This window comes from Saccopteryx leptura, chromosome 8, assembly GCF_036850995.1.
Source record: "Saccopteryx leptura isolate mSacLep1 chromosome 8, mSacLep1_pri_phased_curated, whole genome shotgun sequence".
Classification (NCBI taxonomy): Eukaryota; Metazoa; Chordata; class Mammalia; order Chiroptera; family Emballonuridae; genus Saccopteryx; species Saccopteryx leptura.
In genome coordinates, this window is record NC_089510.1 from 41,039,350 (window position 1) to 41,066,198 (window position 26,849).

Here is a 26,849-nt window from a genome sequence, read left to right on the forward strand (position 1 = left end):
GGGGCTACAGCAGACTGACTGATCCCTTGCTCCAGCCAGCAATCTTGGGCTCAAGCTGGTGAGCTTTGCTCAAACCAGATGAACCCGCGCTCAAGCTGGCAACCTCAGGGTTTCGGATCTGGGTCCTCCGCGTCCAAGTTCAACGCTTTATCCACTGCACCGCTGCCTGGTCAGGCTTTACCTGATGGCATGTTAAAGGAATTACGAAAGGTGCCTGATAAGTTTTTCGTAACTGACAATCTTCTACAGCTCCATGTATGAGGACGACATAAATTACAGTTTCATCATAGATATCAGTTTTGATGTTCTTTGGTATATCTTTTACATAAACATTATAGAGGTTTATTTGCAACTTGTAGGTCCAATCCTGTAAGAAAAACAAAATTTTATATTTTACTGCTTGTTTATGAAGTTTAATATAAATTCCCATATAGTTAATTTCTAATAGTGCTTTAATGCAATTCTACTCAGAAAGAAGGACACATTTCCATAAATATCTCTTACCTCATAAGATAAATGTTCCTTGAGTTTTTGGGCCGTAATAGATAGTCCAAGTCTTAGCCACATTTTATATTCAATTTGAGGACAGCAGTTTTCAAAAGCATCATACAAGTGATTTTTGGGAATAAAACATGCCTGGAGAAAGTATGATATATTTAATATTTTATCTGTGGACATGTGGTTTAAGGAAATAAGCTTTACTCATCTATATATAACATCATTTATATATAACATATGAGCTAAGAATATAACTTATGTAAGCTTCATGTTATTGCCGGGATGCCTAATAAAATGGTTATATTTAGTAAATATTTGTGTGTTCTTGTTATACACTGAATATGAAAAGACTACATGATTCAATGAGAGGGTCCCTATTAATCTTACAGATTCTGAAAAAATGAAAAAAAATGAATCAAAAATCGTTTAGCTTTTTCAACTAAAGATGTAAATATTTCTATAAATACATTATTTGATGTTAAAAACAAAAACAGACTATCGGTTATTTAGGAGTAAGATTCTATGAAGATTTTACTTCAAGATCTTCAGATGAGACATTGTATATATTGGTTTTTATTTCTCTTGTGTAAATAACTATGAGTGGGAATGCTAGGTAATATAGTGAGTGTTTAACTTTATAAGAAACTGGCAAACTGTTTTTATAAGGGGTTGTAACATTTGACACTCTTACCAGTCATGCATGAGAATTTCAGTAGCTTCACATCCTCACCAATACTTGGTATTTAGTCTTATTTTTAGCCAGTGTAGTAGGCATGTAGTAAGAACCACATCATACTTTTAATTTCCATTTCTCTGAGGGTTAATGATATTGAACATTTTCTTCATATGTTTATTGGCTATTTGTACACTCCTTTGTGAAGCATCTGTTTAAATCATTTGTCCAATTTTTAATTTGGTAACTTGTCTTATTTCTGAGTTGTAAGAATTCTTTAAAGGTCCACCCCTCCCCCCTTAGCCGAATCAATGGCTTGCTTTTTTCATATTCTTCATGCTGTCTTTTTAAAGAGCAGAAAAATTTAATTTTAGTGACATCTAGTTTATCAGTGTTTCCTTTTGTGGTTAATGCTTTTGTGTCCTGCTAAGAAAACTGCCTATTTCAAGAACTGTATGATTCCATACATAGGTGGGACATAAAAATGAGACTAAGAGACATGGACAAGAGTGTGGTGGTTGGGGGGGGGGTGGAGAAAGAAAGAGGGAGGAGGAGGGGCACAAAGAAAACTAGATAGAAGGTGACAAAGGACAATCTGATTTTGGGTGATGGGTATGCAACATAATTGAATTACAAGATAACCTGGACATGTTTTCTTTGAATATATGTATCCTGATTTATTGATGTCACCCCATTAAAATTAATAAAATTTTTTTTTAAAAAAAAGGAAAAAAAAGATCTCCTGTTTTCTTATGGATTTTTAAAAAATAGTTCTAGTTTTTATGTTTAGGTCCATGGCTATTCCCAATTAATTTCTGTGCATAGTATATCATGTTTCCACAGAGTTCTCAGAATCACTTTTTTAAAATGCTGTTATTGTAAAAAAAAAAAATCAATTGAATATGTGTATGTGGACTTATTTCCAAATTCTCTCCTGTTTTATTAATCTATATTGTCTTCACCTTAAGCCAATACCAGAGTCTTGATTATTATAGACTTATAATAAGCCTTTGAATCAGGTAGTATAGGTTACCTATTCTTTATCAAATTAACAAATTTGATCTATTTTAGGTCCTTTGCATTTCCAATAAGTTTTATAAGTAGTTTGTACATTTCTATAAGATTTCATTGAGATTGTTTTAAATCTATAGATCAATTTGGGAAGAATGGATATGTTAATAAAATTATGGCTTCCAATCCATAAAGATGTTCTACTGCTCCATTTACTTAGAACTTCTGTAAGTTCTTTAGAAAATATTTTGTAGTTTTCATTGTAGAGGGTTTGCATATCTTTTACCTTGATTCCTATCACTTACCTAAGATATCAGGACTAGGAAAGAAACAAACTAACATAAAAATGATAAAGAAAACACTAAAATTGTCTCTGTAGATGACATAATATTGACATTTTAACAATCTTAAAGAATCTACTAAAACTAACTAAAATTTATAGCAAATTTAGCAATGTAGCAAGAAACAACTTCAAATTCCAAAAATTATTTGTATTTTCATATACTAGCAACAATTGGAAACAAATTTCTTAAAAATTTTTACAAAAAAAAAAATGGAAAGAAATAAAATGGCTCAGCAAATATTTGTTTCCAAAACATTTGCTCTGTTATCTCCAGTCAAATTACTTTCCTCCTCTTTGAAGGCTCAAATCATTATTCCACCTTCTCCCTAGATCAAGATGGCACAACAACCTCAACTGCCTGATTTGCCTTAGGACCCCATATTCTTATGGAACCTTGTATGCACATATATAATTAAACCTGCTTATTTTCCCCTGTGTTTTAACTATTCAACCAACCAGAAGACCTTAGGGGACATTTTCCCAACGTTCTACACTGACAAAACAGAACCTTAGATGCCCCTAGTCCCTGGCATTGCTTGACCTCTAATATCTCTGTTCCATTCTTAACTATCTGGTACATATAATTTTGTTTCATCCTGTGCATGTGAAGCCTACCCTTCAACCAACGGCTTTTGTTGAACCATCACCCAGACTCCTCAGTCTCTCTCAGTGCAAGTCTTTCCAGGCCCACCTCCACAAATTCTTGCCAGAGTAGCTGCCACAACTTTTGATCTTTCCATTCTCAGCTCAGCGGGATCATTACTTCCTGCTTGGATTATTGTTGCTTGTGGTTGGAAAGTGTCTTAATTACAGGGCCAAGGTGGATATAGAGCCTATCTTGTGAGGTTTTCTTCTCTCAAGGTTTCCAGACTTACACCGACTGTTTTCCAATGACTAAAAACATTTGCCTCATATATTTTGTCAAATTTTTTGTTGTTTATGGTGAGTGTGTTGGTATGCTACCAGTAACTTTATTATAACCAGAAGCAAAGGATAGAGTACTTTTATGCAAGCCCAGGTGGTGTATGTCTTTAGGTGGTATCAGCCTGGTACTTTCGGTATAAATTTTCCATTAATACTTCACATCAGTTGATGATTGTATTGTAGCTTAAATCCGTTATTTCATTAGGAATAGCAAAATGCTGCCACTCCAATTCTCTCATGCTACATTTGATAGCTGGAATTCTTCCATACAGACAAGTTTTCCTGGACAGCCCCGCCCGTGGAGGAGAGGCGGAAACCACAGCGACAGCCCCAGTGGGCTGGCACCGGCAATGCCAATACCCGAACGCCCTAGGCAGCCGAGGCAGAGGGGGTGGCGGGCCTGCAGAAAAGTTTTCCTCATTATTATTTTTGTTGTTGTTGTTGTTACCTTGGGAGAATTCATAGAAGAAAGAGGCAGGATAAAAAATATACATTTTCAGAGTAATAAGTTGATATCCCAGCAGCCTTATCAGAAAAATTTTAAAAATCATTACATTATGACTTGTGGAATTTTATATATGTATGTGGTTTAATTGTTTGTTGTCATTGTTCTGTTCAAGTTCAAATTAGGCCAGTGGAAGCCTCTGTTGCTTTAAGGATTTTGTCTTCAATCTTGTCTGAGAAAACTTACATCCACTTTGTTCAACTTTTCTATTAATAGATTCTAGCTCTCTGACGTCTCCCCTTTTCTACCCTCCAAAATATTGTATTGGTAGTTAACACACCCTGCCTGATTTCCCCATGAAAGACATTGTATGACCAGTTTTTCTGATTAAATCTTTCTTTTAACATATAGGTTAACCATTGCAAGGCATTTTGTCAGGACACTATACTGTGTAAATATACTTCTGTTAACCAGTTCTGTTTCTTCACCATTTCTAGTTTTAAAAGGAAATTCCACTAGGTTGTAAATACGTACTAAGTACAAAAAAACCCTTAAATTTGAAACTAGATATTTAACAAGATACAACAGGAAGAGGTGAAGACGATGTTTTCTGACCTCCACTACAGTTTTGCAGGTAGCGGAATATTTCATGGGTTCATTACTCAAACAGTTTAGCTCTCCTATTATTTCTCCACTGATCACATAGTCTGTGAAGGGCATCTGATGATCTTTTTCCTCCGACTTACAGAGCATTTGGTCAATTACCAAATCTGGTTTTGATTTTTGAAGCTATTTAGGAACAAAAAAGAGAAAAATATGTATGTCAGTTATTTACCCAAACTTTCTAATTTACAACTTCCTTTTCTTTCTGTTTTAACAATTTTAATATGTATGTATTATTTTGAGAATACTTACTGCCTATTATCTTTTTAAGCATATTTATTAAGTTAATAATGACTTCTGATTCCTCCTATTCCATCAACCTATATGTGCCTTAAATGACTAAATGTCCAACTCAGACAAACACAAGATGAATAACAATTTATATTATAACTTTCCATCTTAAAGATGATTCTTTTAACATTTTTTGTTATCTATGGGAAAGTATGGATTAAGAGGTGATGGATACGCCCCCTGGTGGGCGTGCCGGGTGGATCCCGGTCGGGCGCATGCGGAAGTCTGTCTGACTGTCTTTCCCCGTTTCCAGCTTTAGAAAAATAAAAAAAAATAAAAAAATAAAAAAAAAAGAGGTGATGGATAGTACTCTTTATTATGTTTGCACAGGAAAATTGCTGTTCGGATGGTAGCTGCTGACCTAAAAAAGGAACAATGCAGTTCTTAACATAGGAAACTATTAATTCTCAATTTCATAAAGTTTTTAATTAATGCTCACACGTGCATTTATAAATAACTCTGCCTTACCTTTATCATGCCTGAAATAATTACATAAATTCCTTGGGGCTCATCATCTTCTTTAAATATAATGTTTCCACAGTCAAATGTTACAAATTTGGTTCCTTCCTAAAAAAATAATAACCAAATACATGATATAAAAATATTTTAGCAGTGGTTGGGTATGTTGATGTTGACATTTTAATAAAAAGATTTTACACTTTTAATGTAAACAACACTCAATAAAACCTGAGGTATTGCACTAGTCAGACATTTGTAGGAGAAAATAGAAATTCTATATAGCAAAGAGAGGAAAGTGAACATTCATAAACTTATGTGATTTCACAAGGTGTATTTATACATGGGTTAAGAAAGAAATAATCTAAACTAGGAATAAAAAGGTAATGGAAGGATGAAAATATTTTGTCTGGATTAAAAAAATAAGAACAGATGCAGGCTAATGGCATATATATATGTCTCATCCATACTTATGCTCTTAAACATCTGATGAAATAAATACAAATTTATTCATTCAAAATACTTAAATCAGGTATACAAATATAATTAGTCTTTTGGCACCAAGAAGATGTACAAAAAGAATTTTATTAGAACAAGATAGACCCATTTATTTGTTTATTGGCACAAATACTTATTGAGCACCCACTATTCGATATGCAAAGATCCAGGGGCTTAGTATCCAAAAGATGGATAAGCTAAAAAATATAGTTAAGGAAGGAGATATAAAGATGATTATAATGTAATGTTATAATAAAGGTATATAATGGATACAATGGTGACAACTTTGGTCCTCCAAACTCAGGATAAACCACAAGATTATTTATTGGTGGGCTGTTCGACCCAAAAACCTACTTTTTCTGAATACTTTCAATGGGGATGTTTCCAGAGAAGTAATAATCAGGGAATGTTTGGGGGAAAAAAGTGAGAAAAACAGCATTTCAAGAATAGTAAATAACACTCAAAGAGAACTGGAAGTAGAAAACAGTGTAAAGTGCTTGGGGCACCATGAGTGATTCAGTATAGAGTACAAGGTATATGATTAGTGGGCAACAGAAGATGAAGATGGAGAGGTAGGCAGGAGGTGGTCTGTAGAAGACTACATGTCATTCAAAGGGACTTTGATTTTATCTAACAGGCAATAAAAGACATTTAAAGAACTTTAATTTGGAAAGTATCATGGTTAAATCATTATTTTTTAAAAAAACATTTGAAAACTACCATATAACCCAGCAATCCCTCTAATGGGTATACAACCCCAAACTCAAAAACACTGGTAAATAAAGACATATGCACCCCCATGTTCATCACAGCATTTTTCACAGTGGCTAAGACATGGAAACAACCAAAGTGTCCTTCGATAGAGGATTGAATAAAGAAGATGTGGTAAATATATACAATAGATTACTACTCAGCCATAAGAAATGATGACATAGTATCATTCATGACAACATGAGTGGACCTTGATAACATTATACTGAGTGAAATAAGTAAATCAGAAAAAACTAAAAACTGTATAATTCCACACATAAGTGGGATATAAAACTGGGACTCATGGACATAGATAAGAGTGCAGTAGTTAATAGGGAGAGGGATATGGAGGAGGGGATGGGAGAAGGGGAAGGGGAAGGGGAAGGGATTGGAGAAAATGTATCAAGAGGGACAAATATAAGGTGACAGAGAATGATTTTGACTTTGGGTGATGGATATACAACATAATTGACTGTCCAAATGATGTGGAGATGTTTACCCAAAATCTATATACTCTTGTTGACCAATGTCACCCTGTTAAATTTAATTTTCTAAATAAAAAAATATTTGTTGGTACATTAAAGATGATATTTCACTAAAGATAATATTTGTAGAAAATAAAAATTTTACCTGAATAAAGCTTATATGGTCTTTGTTTTTGTCTAGCCACGGAATATGGTATAGTGCTTCAGCAATAGTAAGTGGCTTAATAATTGGTTGAAAATCAAGTAAGTCTCTTTTTTTGGCCATTATTAACTAAAATCACAAAATTTAAGAAAGATGATGAACAAAACTAGTTTTCACAGAATATTTAAAATATTGATGGCTTTGTACTATTTCTTTTTCTTGCTTCTCTGGGGTTTGGTTTTTCCCTGGAAACTTATAACCTTTCTCCTCTTATAACATTTTTCTGCTATCACCAACTCATGGATTAAACTTTTAAATTTAAACCTTTTTACTAAAGTACAGCAGATAGGCAAAAAGCGCACAAATTGTGAAGGTTCACTCAAAGAACATTTACAATATGAAAAAACATCTGTGTATTCACCCAGATTAAGAAATAAAACATTTACTGTAGCCTAGAATCCTTCCTTATGTTCTCTACCAGTCATTGCTCCGATCCAAAGCTTCCATCACTAGAGTCTAGCTTTGTCTGGTTTGAGCTCTATCTGCTTAAAATCAAAGAATATGTACTTGTTTGTGTCAGGTTTCATTTGCTCAACATTATGATTCTGAGATTCACCTACAATGTTGCAGGGAGCAAAAATTCATTCATGTCATTATTGTTGTATAAGATTATACTTTATCTACTGTTTGGGGCTTTATAATACTGTTATGAGTATTTGTTTGCTGTACATGTATATATATATATATATTTCTGTTGGATATATGGTTATATAATCTAATTGCTGTGTCATTAGATATATGGTCAAATTTAGTAGATTTCGCCAAACAATTTTCTAAATTGATTGCATTAGGCTATACTCCCATTCTAATGTTCCAGTTCTACCATCACTTGTTTACATTTGGTATGGTCAGTTTAAAAAAAAAATTAAGAATTCTGAGTAATTATGTATTGGTATTTCATTTTAGTTTTAATTTGCATTAAGTTTATAAAATGATATTTGGTACCTTTTGTTATGTTTATCAGCTGTTTTAACATGACTCTGTTGTGAAGTGCCTACTCAAATCTTTTGTCCATTAAAAAAATGTTTTCTTATTCTTACTGATTTGTTAGAGATTTTTATTTAGGTTGTTAAGGAACGATCCAAGCATAGAAAGAAGTGATCCCTCACTGTGGCAAGATAAAAAAGAGAAATTGACCAATGGAGGTGCAGGGGAAAAAACTCTCTACGGTGTATGCTTTACTGTAAACCAGTAGTAGTCAACCTGGTCCCTACTGCCCACTAGTGGGCGTTCCAACTTTCATGGTGGGCTGTAGCAGAGCAACCAAAGTATAAATAAAAAGATAGATTTCACTATAGTAAGTTGTTTTATAAAGATTTATTCTGCCAAACTTAGCAAAAATTCGACATAAAGGACTTGGTAAGTAATTAGTATTATATGCTTTAACTTGCTGTAACTCTGCTTTATAAATTTTATAAAGTAAAGTTACTTCCCTACTTTATAAATCACCATTACTGTGGAACCGGTAGGCGGTTAGAAAATTTTACTACTAACAGAAATACAAAAGTGGGTGGTAGGTATAAAAAGGTTGACTAACCCTGCTCTAGACAATCATTTTAAGTTAGATATTTATATTTTAGGGATGGGCTATATTGGAAAGAGAGCAAAAAGTAAGTTTGAAGATCATAGTGAGAAATATCAAGTAAGTATAATTGCTTTGAAGATACTCTATCTCACCCTGTTAATTTCAGAAGCTTCAATTTCAAAAATTCCTGTTAGCTTGCAAACCTTAACAATTTCCTTTGCCAAAATGAGCATGACATTAATCTCCTCCTTTGTTTTCATTGTGACAGCAATTTCTGGGCGATCATACTCTAAGTAGCCTGAAAAATAATAACAAAATATTTTCAGATGACATAAAGACATTGCTCAAATATTTCATCCAGACAATAAGCTAATATTTCTGCTCTAAATCCATGGAATACAACCTTTAATATAGAAAGTCTCTCTCTCTCTAATGAGGTCACTGCTATCAACTACAATTCACCAGTAGTTGCAGAGTTTTGCCTGTCATTCTTGTCTTCATTTCATACTGGTGCCGTGAAGAATGGCAGATACCCTCAGTCTTAGGAGTAACAATTACACTGATCCCACCTGCACTGGACCCTTGGGCAGCTCTTCTGGATTTCAGGTCTGAAATTCATGATATGCTTTTCTATTCTGTTTGAATCACTATTTTTGACTACAGACTGTAGGTTTTAGATGTGGCTTTTTTTTTTTTTTTTTTTTGTATTTTTTTTTTTGAAGCTGGAAATGGGGAGAGACAGTCAGACAGACTCCCGCATGCGCCTGACCGGGATCCACCCGGCACGCCCACCAGGGGGCGACGCTCTTCCCACCAGGGGGCGACGCTCTGCCGCGACCAGAGCTACTCTAGCGCCTGGGGCAGAGGCCAAGGAGCCATCCCCAGCGCCCAGGCCATCTCTGCTCCAATGGAGCCTTGGCTGCGGGAGGGGAAGAGAGAGACAGAGAGGAAGGAGGGGGGTGGGGGTAGAGAAGCAAATGGGCGCTTCTCCTATGTGCCCTGGCTGGCAATCGAACCCGGGTCCCCCGCACGCCAGGCCAACGCTCTACCGCTGAGCCAACCGGCCAGGGCCTCGATGTGGCTTTTGATTAAGTCTTTTCACTCAGCCTGGCTCATTTTCTACTCACCCTGTCTATGGATCTACATGCCTCATCCATCTATGCTCTCTGTCTGTCTGGTCTGGATTCTGAGATGCCCATGAGAATCTCACCCTCTTACATTGTACACTTGGGTTTTCCTTTGGTCATGACTTCTTGTCTGGCTTGACAGCTCTCTGCCATGCAAGCTCTCTCAAGCACGACCTCGTTCCTAGGCTTGCTATGTCCTTTTGTTGCCCACCCTTCTCCTCAGATTTGTCCTGCACTAGGAGAACGAGGCATGATTCAGAGAATCGGCGGTTGCTCTGTTAGGGCATTGAGCCTACCAGAAGCAACAACAGAAGTCTGCCAGACTCTGCTCTAATTTCAAGTCTTTCTAAAACCTAAACTCTCAGATGGCAGCTCTGTGACAAGTGGGAGAAAAAAAAAATATCTTTTTTCCTTTTGGTGCTCAGGAAGATATGCACACTTCTGGTTTGGAAGAAAATAGAGTTTATAAGGTGATAATAACATGTTTGATCATGCCAAGCAAATGTGGTTTCTTTAAACAGATATTGAAAGGCCTGCATTGTGGCATAAGGCAGAGAAAACAAGTTCCTAGAGGTAACGTTATATTATTTGGTCCAGCCAAAAATATGACTCATATTGATTGTTGAGGCTATCTATTTTATTAGTAGTAGCAAGTAGGTTCCTTCAAAGATAAGTTTAGTTATCAAAACCATTGTCTCTCTGAAGTAGTGATGATAGGAGATGATGATGAACCTTTAGGATGAGAGGTACCTACCCAGCTCTTTCATAGCATTTACCATATTCCTTGTTATCCTCCTTAGTAACATCTATAAAACAAAAGAAACATTATCCCCATTGGAAAACAAACCGTTATAAAATGTCTTAACATTTTTAACTGATGGGGTTTTAACTTAAACTAATAATTAAAGAAAAAAGATCTTTTCAGAGATTAGAACTGAGTTTTATGCAATGAATTTTATTTTGCTCCAGCAAAAGTGGCGGAGAGGACAAGTGGCATCACCTTGGTTGATTTGGAGAGGCCTGAAGGTGAGCCATACATTGTCTTTTAAAGTAACTTGCTTTAGGATACTATTGATTCTGAAAAATATGGGCATAGTAGGTACTTTGCCATTCAACTTTATGACAACCTCCAAATTTGGGACATAGTGGTCTATTTCAACTTTAAGTGAGTTAGATTTGGCCAAGCTATGTGTGAGCAAAAATGAGGACAAAAAGTGGACAATGTCTTAGAGCAGGGATCCCCAAACTACGGCCCGCAGGCCACATGCGGCCCCCTGAGGCCATTTATCCGGCCCCCACCGCACTTCCGGAAGGGGCACCTCTTTCATTGGTGGTCAGTGAGAGGAGCATAGTTCCCATTGAAATACTGGTCAGTTTGTTGATTTAAATTTACTTGTTCTTTATTTTAAATATTGTATTTGTTCCCGTTTTGGTTTTTTACTTTAAAATAAGATATGTGCAGTGTGCATAGGGATTTGTTCATAGTTTTTTTATAGTCCGGCTCTCCAACGGTCTAAGGGACAGTGAACTGGCCCCTTGTGTAAAAAGTTTGGGGACCCCTGTCTTAGAGGTTCAAGTCCTTTTGTATTTTTATTGTGTATCCTTAAACTGCAGTGCTAAACATGAGGGGTTAGTAAAAGTAATAAAATTTAGGAAAGTGGTTCTAAAGTTATAGGTGGTGAAGGAAAAACAGATACTACTGCTTTTTGTGTTCTATTACACACAGGGTGAGGCAAAAATAGGTTTCTTGTTGTTCTGAAAACTAACACAATATTTAATAAATAATAATAATACGAGAATAAATTTTGTTTCACATACCCCAAACTGTGAGCCTACGTTAGCCCCCCCCCACACACACACACCCTGTATTGAGTTCAATATTCTCAAATTCAAAGCTTTGGGCATATAACAAAGCATCCAAATGTTCTAAATTGCCCGGAATGGTAAATATTTCATTTCTGACATAGCTGACAAACTTGTGTGCCCACATCAGTGTAAATATGCCTCAACAGAGAAAAGGAAATATAAAAGCTAAAAGTTAGGTCCTAGAATTCTCTTTGTTGTTTACTAGTTATGTGTTTTGGGGGCATAATTATTTAAACTCTCTTGGCTTCATTGTTTCTCCTCTGAGTAAAGAGGAATTAGACAAGGTTTTCCCTCTGGATGAGTTGTTACTTCTTTCCATTTGCCAGATCCCCATCTTTTACTTCTTTTACTATTTACTGTGGGAAAATCAGGGATAGAGAGAAATAGAAGGAAACTGTGTGCATTATGAGGAAGCTGTATTTGCTCAATATGCCATTACTTCCCATCTCCAGTATTGCTGTATCCAAAGCCTGATGTGTCCTCGAACTTGCACAGAGAGGGAACAGACCACTGCACATGGGTTTCACTGTTGCCTCTACAAAGACTGAAAGGTATGTCCCAAGAGCCCTGTGACTTGCCATCCTGGCACAGATATTTTAGTAAAGACACATTTCAGTAATCTAAATGTAGACTAGATTAAGTTTTTTACAAAAACTACCTCACAAACCAGGGATCAAAGAGCATATCTACATATGTAGATAGAGGATATGATGGGTGAGGGCAACTGAGGGATGGGAAAAATAAGCCATTTTCTTAGTATTTACTTTTTCTTACCTGTTTAACCTGTTCAGAACTTGAAATCTGATCAATTATACTCAATATGTCTGTTTCACCTTGAATATATCCTTTTAGTATAGCATACCTAAAGGACAGCTGATGACTCATCCTTTCATCTATAAATTGCAGCAACTTTGGTGCTACAAGCTGAAAAAAACAGGACTACTATTTAATATAACTTGTACAAATTTTAGTTTATTATATGTTTATTAGTTTAACTAAAATAGATAACATTAAGAAATAACATTCTCTCAATAGTAACTATAGAAATCTGCCAAGGTTCTTACTACTGTATTCATGGTATCTTTATAACTTCGTGGATAGAGCTATTTCCTTATACCTAGTATTGTTGGGCACCTATGTGAAGTTATTGTTTTATTCTGTACTTATTTTCCTTATAGAGAATTGGATACTATTTTTAACTTGTTTGTATTCTTGGAAAACAACGAAATCAATCTTTTCTGAGCTTACATATAAAGTAACTGTCTATAAAGTATTGCTACTTTTACCTGCTTAATCTACTAAACTTCTTACTAGATGGATCATTTGGGTTCAAGCCTACCACAATTATACTCCCTCTTTGACCCCACAATTAATTTCTTATTATTTCTTTGCTGAGAATTAAGTCTCCAGGTTATCTGTTACCATTATGTAGTCCTCTAACTTTGACAACATTGGCTGTTCCCTGTTTTCCTGTTTATGCTTTATAATCTTCATTTTCTACCTTCCAACTACCTGTCATTAATCCTGAAAAAGCTTATCTTTCAAGATTCAGTTCAAGTATTAACGAGTAAGGGAAGTATTTTATATTTCACTAACATTCTGTACATACTACCATTTTGTACTTACCCTACCACATAATATTGAAATATCTAGATAGATTACTTGTCTCCCTCCTTCAATAAGCTGCTGGGGCAGAGACTATATCTAATTTGTCTTTGTATTCCAAGGGTCTACATTTGACATAAGATAAGGGTTGAGCCTGACCTGTGGTAGTGCAGTGGATAAAGCGTCGACCTGGAAATGCTGAGGTCGCCGGTTCAAAACCCTAGGCTTCCCTGGTCAAGGCACATATGGGAGTTGGTGCTTCCAGCTCTTCCACCCTTCTCTCTCTCTGTCCTCTCTCTCTCTCTCTCTCTCTCTCTCTCCCTCTCTCTCTCCTCTCTAAAAATGAATAAATTAAAAAAAGATAAGGGTTGAATTTCTTGAATAAATAAACAAACTTTTCTTAGGTGTCTTACTAATTCCTTTATTTAAAATATTTGGGGCCCTAGCTGGTTTGTTCAGTGGATAAAGTGTTGCTCTAGCATGTAAATGTTCTGGGTTTGATTCTGGGTCAGAGCACACAAGAGAAGTGACCATCTGTTTTTTCCCCCACCCTCTCCTCTTTCTCTCTCTCTCTTCCTCTCTCACAGCCAATGGCTTGATTAGTTTGAGTGTGAGCCCTGGGTGTTGAGAATAGCATGGTTAATTTGAGCATAAGTCCCAGATGGGGGTTTCTGGGTGGATCCCAATCAAGGCTCATGCAAGAGTCTGTTTCTCTATCTCCCCTCCTCTTACTTAAAAAAAAAGAAGAAGAAAATAATTAGCTGACTCTGTATATCTTTCAATCAGAAAGAATTAACTAGTCACTGGAATACACTAGACTTGTCTTCCTCACTTCAAAATGCACACTAGCATTATTTAATCTCATATAATACTAAAGAGAGAAAGGCTACTAGTTGTACACTTTAAAATTTTTATTTATTTATTAATTTTAGAGAGAAGAAGAAAATGAAGGGAGAGAGAGAGAGAGCAACACTGATTCATTGTTCCACTTATTTATGCATTCGTTGGTTAATTCTTATGTGTGCCCTGACCAGGGATCAAAACCGCAACCTTGGTGTATCAGGACAATGTTCAAACCAAGTGAGCTTCTTGGCCAGGGTACCTAATTGCATACTTTTAGACCTGGCTGGTTTATGCCTCTCAGTAGTAAATTTGTTTTTAAATATCTGTAAGAAAGTTTTAAATCTCAAGATTCTATTAGCTTTATCTCTAGATGAACTATACTTTATTTAGTTTTGTATCACCCACAGTGCATATATATGAACACATGTGTCTTGTTTGTGCATAAATAAAGGGTCAGAGAGAGAATATCTATATTCATATATACACAAATATATATATATATATTTCATATCCTTTGTAATAGATGGAGTTTTATGTCATTGAAATAATTAGATAGAAAATAACTACCCATTATATTTGTTATATCAATAGAAAGATGTAATAATAGTCAAAGGTAATTTTTGATGCTGTGATTCTGTAATACTATACATTTATGTAACACAAATGTATATTTTGGTTTCTTGATTTTAATGAATGTGTATTATTTGTTTTGTCACCATGTGTGACATGCATGGTTATTTTTTGTTGTTATTAATTTCCATCTTTTATTCCAGGCATCTATAATAATAAATATTACTTTGGGGTTAATTTGTACTTATATTAATATGGAATTTTTCTTGTGCTTTCTGTTCTAAAAAACATTACGATGGGAGAGCAGCAAGATGGTGATGGAGTAGGTGGATGTACCAACTTCCACTTCCCAGAACCAAAGTGGATTACAACTTAATTTTAAGAACCATCATCTGAAAAAAACAACTTTGGACTAAACTCTTCAACCAAGGAACACCAAAGAAGCCACACCGAGACTGGTAGGAAAAGCAGAAACGCAGAGAGGGTTGCCCAGCTCCCCAGAGCAAACGGCAGCCCAGAGAGACTCGAATGGTGGGAAGTGAGTTTAGCAGAGAGGGGAGGATCCTAAGCCCCAGGAACAAAGCTCCAGCCTGCAGCCCCAGAGCCTAGAAGAGGCATATGGACAGTATTTAGCTGCGAAACAAGTCAGGATACTATTTGTGAGAAAGAGACAGATTTCTCAGACCCAGGATTCTTCTTAAAGGGACTGCACAGAAAAACCTCTTTCACAACCACTCACCTGGGGCTCCAGGGGATGGGGAGAAAGGAGAGGACTGGAGCAGGAGAAAGAGAGTGTAATCTAGGAAGCACAGGGAGAAACACTTTGAGGGACAACCACCATAACCCCTGGGCTGAGTCACTCCCCAAATCTGAAGTGAATATTACCCTGGAAACAGCAATACCAGCAAAGGGAAGCAGGACACCAGCCAAACAAGCTCTCCCATGGCACTCAAAGCAGAGTCACTTAGAAGGAAGGAGCTTTCAAGACTACAGTATGGAGTGTTGGGGTCTGAGTTGCAGCACCACCACCCACAGGGCTGAGGGCTTGCCAGAGGAAAGGCAGAGACAGGACACAGAAGCACAGTTCTGTTGGTAAGGGCAGAAGCTGACTAGCCATGACTGAGGCCCAGGCATGTGCTCAGTCTTGCCCAGTGGAGGAGGAGGGGATGCACAAAAGTAGTCAGGCCCAGCTGTGGGCCTGTCTGCAATCCTGCCTGTGGGGGAAGGGCGGGAGCCCTGGAACAGAAGGAGACCCGCTGCTGGGCAAGGGTGCAGGCACGCAGCCTCACCCAGCCCATAGAACTGAGGCTTGCAGCCCAATGAGCAAGCTGGCTCCTCCCACAGGGGTGGAGTGAAGGCCCAGAACAGGCGGCGTCCCATTACTGAGCAAAGGTACTCACCCCTGCCTTTGGGGCTGAGGCTTGTGGCTCCAGCACGGGCATAACACCACCTGTGGGGGCAGGGCAAAGGCCGAGGCCTCTGAGGCTTGTAGACCCAGGCACGTGATCACAACCCCTCCCATGCAGGAGAAGTGAAAATCGCAGTGACAACTGCAGCAGGCCGGCATGGCAATGCCCATACCCAAATGCCCTAGGTAGCAGCAGCAGAGGGGGTGGCGGGCCTGCAGACAGACCATACCTAGGTAACACAGAGGACACACTCATTGGACTCCAGTGGCCAAAACCTTCTTATACATAGACAAAATGGGAAGAAGAGAAATGCAACACAAATGAATCAAGAGAAATTTCCAGAAAAGGACCTGAATGATCAGATATAACCAAATTACCAGATGCAGAGTTTAAAATAATTATTGTTAGGGTGCTCAAAGATCTTAGAACAACAATAGATGGTCATTATAAACACCTAAATAAAGAGATAGCAAATATTAAAAAGGATATTGAAATAATAAAAAAGAATCAGTCAGAAATGACAAATACAATATCAGATATAAAGATTACAATGCAAAGAATTAAAAGCAAGAAGGATAAAGTTGAGGATCAAATCAGTGAGTTAGAGGACAAGATAAATGAAGGCACAGAAGCAAAGCAGAAAAAAAAAAGACTCAAAAATTATCATAGCTGAAAACTTCCCTAAATTAATGCAGAAAAAAGTCATACAAGTTCAAAAATCACAGAGAACTCCATTAAGGAGAAACCCAAAGAAATCTGCACCAAGACACATCATAATTAAAATACCAAAGCTAAGTGATAAAGAGAAAATATCAAAAGCTGCTAGAGGAAAAGAGGTTATCAACTACAAAGAAGCCCCCATAAGAATGACATGAGACTTCTCAACAGAAACACTTGAAGCCAGAAGAGAATGGCAAGAAATATTCAAAGTAATGCAGAACAAGAGTCTACAACCAAGACTACTTTATCCAGCAAGGCTATTATTTAAAATTGAAGAAGAAATAAAAAGCTACCTAGACAAAAAAAAAAAAAAAATACAAAAAAACAAGCAAAAAAACACAACTCAAGGAATTCACTAAAACCAAACCAATGCTGCAAGAAATGTTAAGGGACCTGTTGTAAACAGAACAAAGGGGGAAAAGAATATAGCTAAAGAGGAATACAGCTTTAAAGAATAAAATGGCAAATAAACAACTACATATCAATAATAAACTTAAATGTAAATGGATTAAATGATCCAATCAAAGATAGGGTAGCAGCCTGGATAAGAAAACAGGACACATACATATGTTGTTTACAAGAGACACACCTTCAAACAAAAGATGCACATAGTCTGAAGGTAGAAGGATGGAAAAAATATTTCAAGCAAATGGAAATGAAAAAAAACTGGGGTAGCAATACTTATATCAGACAAAATGGTCTTTAAAACAAAGGCTATAGTAAGAGACAAAGAAGGTCACTACATAATGATAAAGGGAGCAATACAACAGGAAGATATAACCATTATAAATATCAATGCACCTAATGTAAAAGCACCTAATTATATAAAGCAGACTTTGATAGATATAAAGGGCAAAATCAACAGCAATACAATAATAGTAGGGGATTTCAATACCCCACTAACATCACAAGACAGATCCTCAAGGAAGAAAATTAATAAAGAAAAGCAGCCTTAAAGGACACACTAGATCAACTCGATTTAATAGATGTCTTCAGAACCTTTCACCCTAAAACAGCAGAATATACATTCTTTTCAAGTGCTCATGGGACATTCTCTAGGATAGACCACATGTTAGAGCACAAAAACAGTCTCAAGAAATTTAAGAAGATTGAAAGCATATTAAGCATTTTCTCTGATCACAATGGCATGAAACTAGAAATCCACTACAACAGAAAAACTGAAAAATACTCAAACACTTAGAAACTAAATAGAATGTTATTAAATAACGAATGGGTAAACAATGAGATCAAAGAAGAAATAAAAAAATCCTAGAAATGAATTATAATAAGCATACAACAATGCAAAACTTATGGGAGACAGCAAAAGCAGTACTGAGAGAGAAGTTCATACCATTACAGGCATATCTTAAGAAGCTAGAAAAAGCTCAAAAAAACCACTTAACCCTGCATCTAAAAGAACTAGAAAAAGAACAGCAAGTAAAGCCCAGACCTAGTAGAAGGAAGGAAATAATAAAGATCAGAGCAGAAATAAATGACATAGAGGCTAAAGAAACAATACATAGGATCAATGAAACAAGAAGCTGGTTCCTTGAAAAGCTAAACAAGATTGATGAACCTTTAGCCAGACTCAATAAGAAGAAAAGAGAGAGGACTTAAATAAATAAAATTAGAAATGAGGGTGGAGAAATAACAACTTACACAACAGAAATACAAAGGATTGTAAGAAAATACTATGAAGAACTGTATGCCAAAAAATTAGACAACCTAGATGAAATGGACAAATTCATTGAAACATATAATACAGTGTGTCCATAAAGTCATGGTGCACATTTGACTGGTAACAGGAAAGCAACAAAAGATGATAGAAATGTGAAATCCGCACCAAATATAAGAAAAATGCTCCCAGTTTCTGTAGGATGATGTGGCAGCATGTGAGCATGTGCAGATGATGACGTAACACTGTGTATACACCGGAGCAGCCCACGGCCATGCCAGTTGAGATGTGGATAGTACAGAGGAAACTTCAGTGTGTTCTGTGGCTCACTAAATTCGAATCCGTGACCAAAGAGCAACATGAATATCAGCGCGTTTATAACAAAGCACCAACACATAAGAATAACATTACTCAGTGGGATAAGCAGTTGAAGGAAACCGGTGGTTTGGTGGAGAAACCCTGTTCTGGCAGGCCATCAGTCTGTGACGAGTCTATAGAGGCTATACAGGATAACTACCTAAGGAGCCCTAAAAAATCTGCGCATGAGCCCACATTGAACTGCACTGAATAGGTATGAAACTAAGAGAGTTTTCCTTTTATTTGGTGCAGATTTCACATTTCTATCATCTTTTGTTGCTTTCCTGTGACCGGTCAAAAGTGCACCATGACTTTACAGACACACTGTATTTTAAAAATCAATCTGGAAGAATCAGAAAACCTAAACAGACCAATTACAACAAATGAGATCGAAACAGTTATCAAAAAACTATGAACAAACAAAAGCCTGGGGCTGATGGCTTCACAAGTGAATTCTACCAAATATTCAAAGAAGAACTAACTCCTATCTTTCTCAAGCTATTTCAAAAAATTCCAGAGGAAGGAAGACTTCCAAGCTCCTTTTATGAGGTGAGAATAATTCTGATTCCAAAACCAGGCAAAGACAACACAGAAAAAGAAAATTATACGCCAATATTCCTGATGAATCTAGATTCTAAAATCCTCAACAAAATATTAGCCAACTGGATCCAACAATATATGGAAAAAATCATACACCATGATCAAATGAGATTTATTCTGGGAAGGCAAGGCTGGTACAATATTCGCAAGTCAATCAATGTGATTTATCACATAAACAAAGGAAGGAGAAAAACCACATGATAATTTCAATAGATGCAGAAAAAGCATTTGATAAAATCTAGCACCCATTCATGATCAAAACTCTCAGCAAAGCAGTAAAATACAAGGAACATATCTGAACACAATAAAGGCCATCTATGACAAACCCACAGCCAACATCATACTCAATGGGCAAAAGTTAAAAGCAATCCCTTTAAGGTCAGAAAAAAGGCAAGGGTGCCCCCTTTCACCACTCTTATTCAACCTAGTTCTGGAAGTCCTCGCCACAGCAATCAGACAACAAGAAGAAATAAAAGGCATCCAAATTGGAAAGTAAGAAGTAAAACTATCATTATTTGTAGGTGATATGATACAGTATATAGAAACCCTAAAGTCTCAGTCAAAAAACTACTGGAAGGCCCTGGCAGGTTGGTTCAGTGATAGAGCGTTGGCCTGGCATGCAGGAGTCCCGGGTTCGATTACCAGCCAGGGCACACAGGAGAAGCAAAAATAAATAAATAAATAAAAACAAAAACAAAATCTACTGGACCTGATAAATGAATTCGCAAGGTGGCAGGATATAAAATTAATACACAGAAATCAGAGGCATTTTTATATACCAACAATGAACTGTCAGAAAGAGAAATTAAGGAAACTATTTTCTTCACTATTGCAACCAAAAAAATAAGGTACATAGGAGTAAATTTAACCAAGGAGATTAAAGACTTGTACTCAGAAAATTATAAAACACTGATAAAAAAAAATTAAGGAAGATATAAACAAGTAGAAGCATATACTGTGGTCATGGTTAGGAAGAATAAAAATAATTAACATGTCTATATTACCTAAAGCAATTTATAAATTCAATGCAATACCAATTAAAACACCAGACATACTTCAAAGATATAGAACATATATTCCAAAAATTTATATGGAACCAAAAAAGAACACGAATAGCCTCAGCAATCTTGAAAAGGAAGAATAAAGTAGGAGGTATCACACTTCCTGATATCAAGTTATATTATAAGGCCATTGTACTCAAAACAGCTTGGTACTGGCATAAGAACAGGCATATAGATCAATGAACAGAACAGAGAACCCAGAAATAAACTTACACCTTTATGGACAACTGATATTTGACAAAGGAGGTAAGGAAATACAATGGAGTAAAGACAGCCTCTTCAACAAATGCTGTTGGGAAACTTGGACAGCTACCTGCAAAAAAATGAAACTAGACCACCAACTTACACTATTCACAAAAATAAACTCAAAATGGATAGAAGACTTAAATGTAAGTCGTGAAACCATAAGCATCTTAGAAGAAAACATAGGCAGTAAGCTCTACGACAGCAGTTCTCAACCTGTGGGTCGTGACCCCAGCGGGGGTCGAACGACCAAAACACAGGGGTTGCCTAAAGCCACAGGATGAGAACCACTGCTCTACGACATCTCTTGCAGCAATATATAATATTTGCTGATTTATCTCCACGGGCAAGTGAAATAAAAGGCAGGATAAACAAATGGGACTATAGCAAACTAAAAAGCTTTTGCACAGCTAAAGACAAACTACACAATGGGAGAACATATTCGACAATACATCTGATAAGGGGTTAATAACCAAAATTTATAAAGAACTTGTAAAACTCAACACCAAGATGATAAACAATCCAATCAAAAAATGGGAAAAACAAGGGAATAGACACTTCTCCAAAGAGGACATACAGATGGCCAATAGGCATATGAAAAAATGCTCAACATCACTAATCATTAGAGAAATGCAAATTAAAACCACAATGAGATATTACCTCACATCATTTAGAATGGCACTCATCAACAAAATAACATAGAATAAGTATTGGCAAGGATGTGGAGAAAAGGGAACCCTCCTGCACTGCTGGTGGGAATGCAGACGGGTGCAGCCACTGTGGAAAACAGTATGGAGATTCCTCAAAAAATTAAAAATCGATCTGCCTTTTGACCCAGCTATACCACTTTTAGGAATATACCTCAAGAATACCATAGCACTGTTTGAAAAGGAGAAATGCACCCCCATGTTTATGGCAGCATTGTTCACAATAGCAAAGATCTGGAAACAGCCCAAGTGTCCCTCAGTGGACAAGTGGATTAAAAAACAGTGGTACATATATATTTATACAATGGAATACTATGGGGTCCTGAAAATAAAGGAAATCTTACGTTTTGCGAGAACATGGATGGACCTGCAAACTATTATGTTAAGTGAAATAAGCCAGGCAGAAAAAGAAAAATATCATATGACCTCACTTATTTGAAGAATCGAATGAACAATGTGAACTGAGAAATGAAATTGTGACAGTGGAGAGATCAAAGGGACCAGAGGAAAAGAGAACAGAGGGAAAGGGGATGATAGGATGGGATAAAATTGAAGGGAAGAGGGGAGGGTGCTAGGGGGAGAAGGACAAAGGAGATATTGAAGGGAATATGGGGGAGAGGGGATTCATTTGGGGCAACATTAGAATCTATGTAAACATAATAAATTAAAATAAATTTAAAAAACCAACTATGATGAGCTTTTCTACATCATGTTTTAATGAATTTCTAATATAACACTGGGGAACAAAATTTTTGTTGCAGCCACAAAAACACATGTTCTTACCTAATTCGAGTTTGCTGATCTCAAATCTGACATTAGTTTTTCTCTGTAAGCTAAAGTTTGTTTTGCAATTCAAGATATTAGGTTTTCATCTTATTGTAAAACTTTCAACATTTAGTTTAACATAATGAAGTAGAATGTCTTCTTGAGCATCATCTTTGTGAAAATATAATAATTTATATAATGCAGTAAATACACTAAAATATATGATTGTATCAGAAATGGTCCACAATTTTGAAATAGCACATATTAAAACACTTATTGTAATCATAAAATTTGCACAAAGCTTATTTAAATTCTATTCAGGCAAAATTTTCTGTTTGTAGCTCTTGTGTTTGTATAGTTGTTGAGGACAATCTCGTTTGATGCTCCAGCAGTAGTCTGCTCATCACTAACAGCTTCAAGATTTTTGGGGAAACTTTTCAAGGTGACTGTTCAGGAAGTGAATCTTAAGGCTCATGTTACATCCAATGTCGTGGAAAGCCAACAGCAATCTTTGAACTAGAAGTTTATAGTTTTCTGCTTTTTTGTTGCCAAAGAAATTCTTTGTAACTGCCACAAAAGACTGCCATGCTGCTAGAATTCTCCTTCTTATTCATTTTCCTGGAAAATTCTTTGTCACATATGAGGGTTTGAATTTGAGGTCCATCAAATACACCTGCTTTTTTCTTCTTGAAAGACAAGGCAGGAAAAGCAGAAATAATATGCTGAAAGTATTCACTTTCTCTATTCAAAGCCTGAACAAACCGCTTCATTAAGCCAAGTTTGATGTGAAGTGGGGGGGGGGGAATGATCCTGTCTCGATTAACTACAGGTTCATTCACAATATTTTGCATCCCTACTGCCAGGGCTTCATATTTAGGCCACTGCTTCTGTGTCCACTGTTTCTCCTGAGCTTAGCTGTCACAGAAACACAGAAAGTAAGGATACTTCGTGAAACCTCTGTGTTGTCCTAGCAGGAAATTTACTATTTTAAGATCCATACAAATGATCCAGTTATACTTCTCATACTTCAGAAAGTTGAGGACAATTTTTATGTCATTATAATCTTCTCACAGATGAGTTGAATAACCAATTGGAAGCCTGCCTAAACATTACCATTGTGTAGGAGAACACATTTCAGACTCCATTTAGAGCTGTCAAGAAATAGCCACCATTCTGTTGGACTGTAAGTGGTAACACCTAGCTGGCTTAGAAGACTACTAATATCATGACAGTAAACGAACTGTTTGTCTTTGGAAAAAAAGTTCACACAAATTTGTTTATGCTTCTTGAAATGGGATACTTTAGCTGACCAGTGAAACATATTCTTTTCTTGAAGCCTGGAGGCTAATAACTCAGCTGCTTTGATAGGCCCAAATCTCTTACTAAGTCATTCAATTCAGGTTGGCTAAACTACTGAGGGGTTAATGACTGCTTGGCATTAGAAGAAGACCCTTCAGATTCTACAACCATTTTCTCATGCATCTTATCAAAATGCACTTGATCACTGTGTTCACTTTCTTCGTCCTTAGAAGAAATAAAACCATTGAAAACTGGAACTGGAAGTGTCTCAGAGTGTGGGATAGGTTGTATTGCTGAAGGAATATTAGGGTATGCAATCATAAGCCGTTTTTTTCTTGCCAATGCCCTTTGTATGGATAAGACAAAAATAAAAGTCACTGCTGTGGTCCTTAGGTTCACGCCAAACCATGGGAATACCAAAAAGGCATTGCTTTGCATTTTCCTTTTGTCCAGTCATGAAGCATTTCATCACAATTATGACAAACAATACAAGGAGCCCAATTCTTGTGTTGATCGCCAAGGGGAACTTGAAAATAGTCAATATATGCACTGTCACAAATGATGAAATATTGCGCCTTTGATGGTGAAGTGTGTAACAGCCATATATATAACAACAGAAGGTGTCAGGACTATTCTTATATTTACGCTTACTTGAAGAAGCCATGACTCAATCTTAAAACAAAATAAGAGGGTGTTTTTTATCAGATAATAATTTTTTAAATTTAAAAATAACTACAATTATGTAAAAGTGATGTTTGTAAAATATTAATTGCCTTGTGGTTATGTTCAGTGCAAGAGTCGTTGCCCTTTAAAGCCAATTTAAAAACCAATGTATGCCATTAACTGTAACAAAAAGAAATTAAGGGAAAACAAGATGGTGCTTGAGTAGGCGGACGTACCAACATGTACCTCCCAGATCCAAAGTGGATTACAAACTAATTTTAACAACTATCACCTGGAAAAACCAACTTTGGACTAAACTAGGAGGACTCTTCAACCAAGGAACACCAAAGAAGCCACACCGAGACTGGTAGGAAAAGCGGAAATGCAGAGGAGGCTGCCCAGCTCCCTGGAGCAAATGGCAGCCAGGAGAGACTCACGTGGCAGGAAGTGAGTTTAGCAGAGAGGGGAGGGTCCTGAGCCCCAGGAACAAAGCTCCAGCCTGCAGCCCCAGAGCCCAGAAAGGGTGTAAGGACAGTATTTAGCTGGAAACAAGTCAGGATACTGTTTGTGAGAAAGAGTCTGATTTCTCAGACCCAGGATTCTTCTTAAAGGGACCACGCAGAAAATCTTTCTCACAACCACCCACCCAGGGCTCCGGGGGATGGGGAGAGAGGAGAATACCAGAGTAGCAGGAAGAGAATGTAATCTATGAGGCACAAGGAGAAACATTTTGGGAGACAGCCACCCTTATCTGAAGTGAATATTTCCCCCAGAAACAGCAATACCAGCAAAGGGAAGCAAAGGGAAGCAGGACACCAGCCAAACAAGCTCCCTATTAGCACTGACAGCAGAGTTGCTTAGAAGGAGAAAGCTTAGGGGCTACAGTAGTGAGCCTTAGGGTCTGAGCTGCAGTGCCCGCACCCCACATGCTGAGGGCTTGCCAGAGGGTGGGCAGCAGTGGGACGCAGAGGCGAGGTTCTGTTGGCAGGGGCAGAAGCCTGCTGGCCGCCACTGGGCTCACAGGTGAACTCAGTCTTGCCCGGCTGGGAGGAGGGGGTGTGCAAAAGCGGTCAAGCCCAGCTGCCGGCAGTCTGTAATCCAGCCTGCGGAGGAAAGGCGGGAACCCAAGAAGTGGTGGAGACCAGCCCTTGAGCAAGGGTGCAGGAGCACAACCTTGCCCCACCTGTGGAACCGAGGCTTGTGGCCTGACTTGGGAGCTGGCTCCTCCCACGGGGGTGGAGCCAAAAGCCCAGAACAGGTGGAGTTCTGCTACTGATCTGAGCATGGGCACGCAGTCCTGCCTGGCCAGTAGAGCCAAGGCTAGCAGCTGTTCCATGAGCGGACTCCTCCTACAAGGGCAGGGCAAAAGCCCAGAAACAGGCAGAGACCTGCAGCTGAGCAAAGGTGCTTGCCAGTGCCCTCAGGACTGAGCATAACACCAACCACAGTGGCGGGGCAAATGCCATGGCCACTAAGGCTTGTGCACCCGAGCATGTGAGCACAGCCACTCCTGTGAAGGAGAGGTGGAACCACAGCAACAGCCCCAGTGGGCAGGCACAACGCCCAAACCCCAAAGCCCTAGGCAGGAACAGAAGAGGGGGTGGTGGGCCTGCAGGCAGACCATACCTAGGGAACAGAGGCCACAACCAGTGTACTCCAGGGGCCAAAACCTTCCTTTACACGGAGAAAATGTGGAGGCAGAGAAATGCAACACAAATGAACCAAGAGAAATCCCCAGAAAAGGACCTAAATGAATCAGATATAACCAAATTACCAGATGCAGAGTTTAAAATAACGATTGTTAGGATGCTCAAAGATATTAGAACAACAATAGATGGTCATTACGAAAACCTAAATAAAGAGATAGCAAATATAAAAAAGGACATTGAAATAATAAAAAAGAATCAGTCAGAAATAACAAATACAATATCTGAAATAAAGAACACAATGGAAGGAATTAAAAGCAGGATGGATGAAGTGAATCAAATAAGCGAGTTAGAGGACACAATAAATAAAGGCATGGAAGCAGAGCAGAAAAAAGAAAAGAGACTCAAAAAGTCTGAGGAAACTCTTAGAGAGCTCTGTGACAACATGAAGAGAAATAACATCCGCATCATAGGGGTTCCTGAAGAAGAAGAGAAAGAACAAGGGATAGAGACTTTGTTCAAACATATCATAGCTGAAAACTTCCCTCAATTAAGGCAGGAAAACATCTCACATGTTCAGGAAGCACAGAGAACTCCATTAAGGAGAAACCCAAAGAAATCAACACCAAGACATATCATAATTAGAATACCAAAGCTAAGTGATAAAGAGAAAATATTAAAAGCTGCTAGAGAAAAAAAGACTATCACCTACAAAGGAGCCCCCATAAGGATGACTTCTTTTTTTTTTTTTTTCTGAAGCTGGAAATGGGGAGAGACAGTCAGACAGACTCCCGCATGCGCCCAACCGGGATCCACCTGGCATGCCCACTAGGGGGCGACGCTCTGCCCCTCCGGGGTGTCACTCTGTTGCTACCAGAGCCATTCTAGCGCCTGGGGCAGAGGCCAAGGAGCCATTACCAGCGCCCGGG

At 37.6% G+C, this 26,849-nt stretch overlaps 1 protein-coding gene across 1 annotated transcript in view; it reads right to left on the bottom strand.

Moving 5' to 3' along the window:
- SLC9C1 (solute carrier family 9 member C1) overlaps window positions 1–26,849 on the bottom strand; it is a 113,962-nt gene that overhangs the window by 6,813 nt on the left and 80,300 nt on the right. Inside the window, exons 17-24 of the mRNA XM_066346913.1 lie at window positions 12,532–12,681; window positions 10,646–10,697; window positions 8,917–9,062; window positions 7,183–7,308; window positions 5,317–5,415; window positions 4,510–4,683; window positions 505–636; window positions 182–367 (exon numbers count right to left, since the gene is read on the bottom strand). Of these exons, the coding sequence (XP_066203010.1) occupies window positions 182–367; window positions 505–636; window positions 4,510–4,683; window positions 5,317–5,415; window positions 7,183–7,308; window positions 8,917–9,062; window positions 10,646–10,697; window positions 12,532–12,681 (1,065 nt within the window). The remainder of the gene's footprint in view (window positions 1–181; window positions 368–504; window positions 637–4,509; window positions 4,684–5,316; window positions 5,416–7,182; window positions 7,309–8,916; window positions 9,063–10,645; window positions 10,698–12,531; window positions 12,682–26,849) is intronic.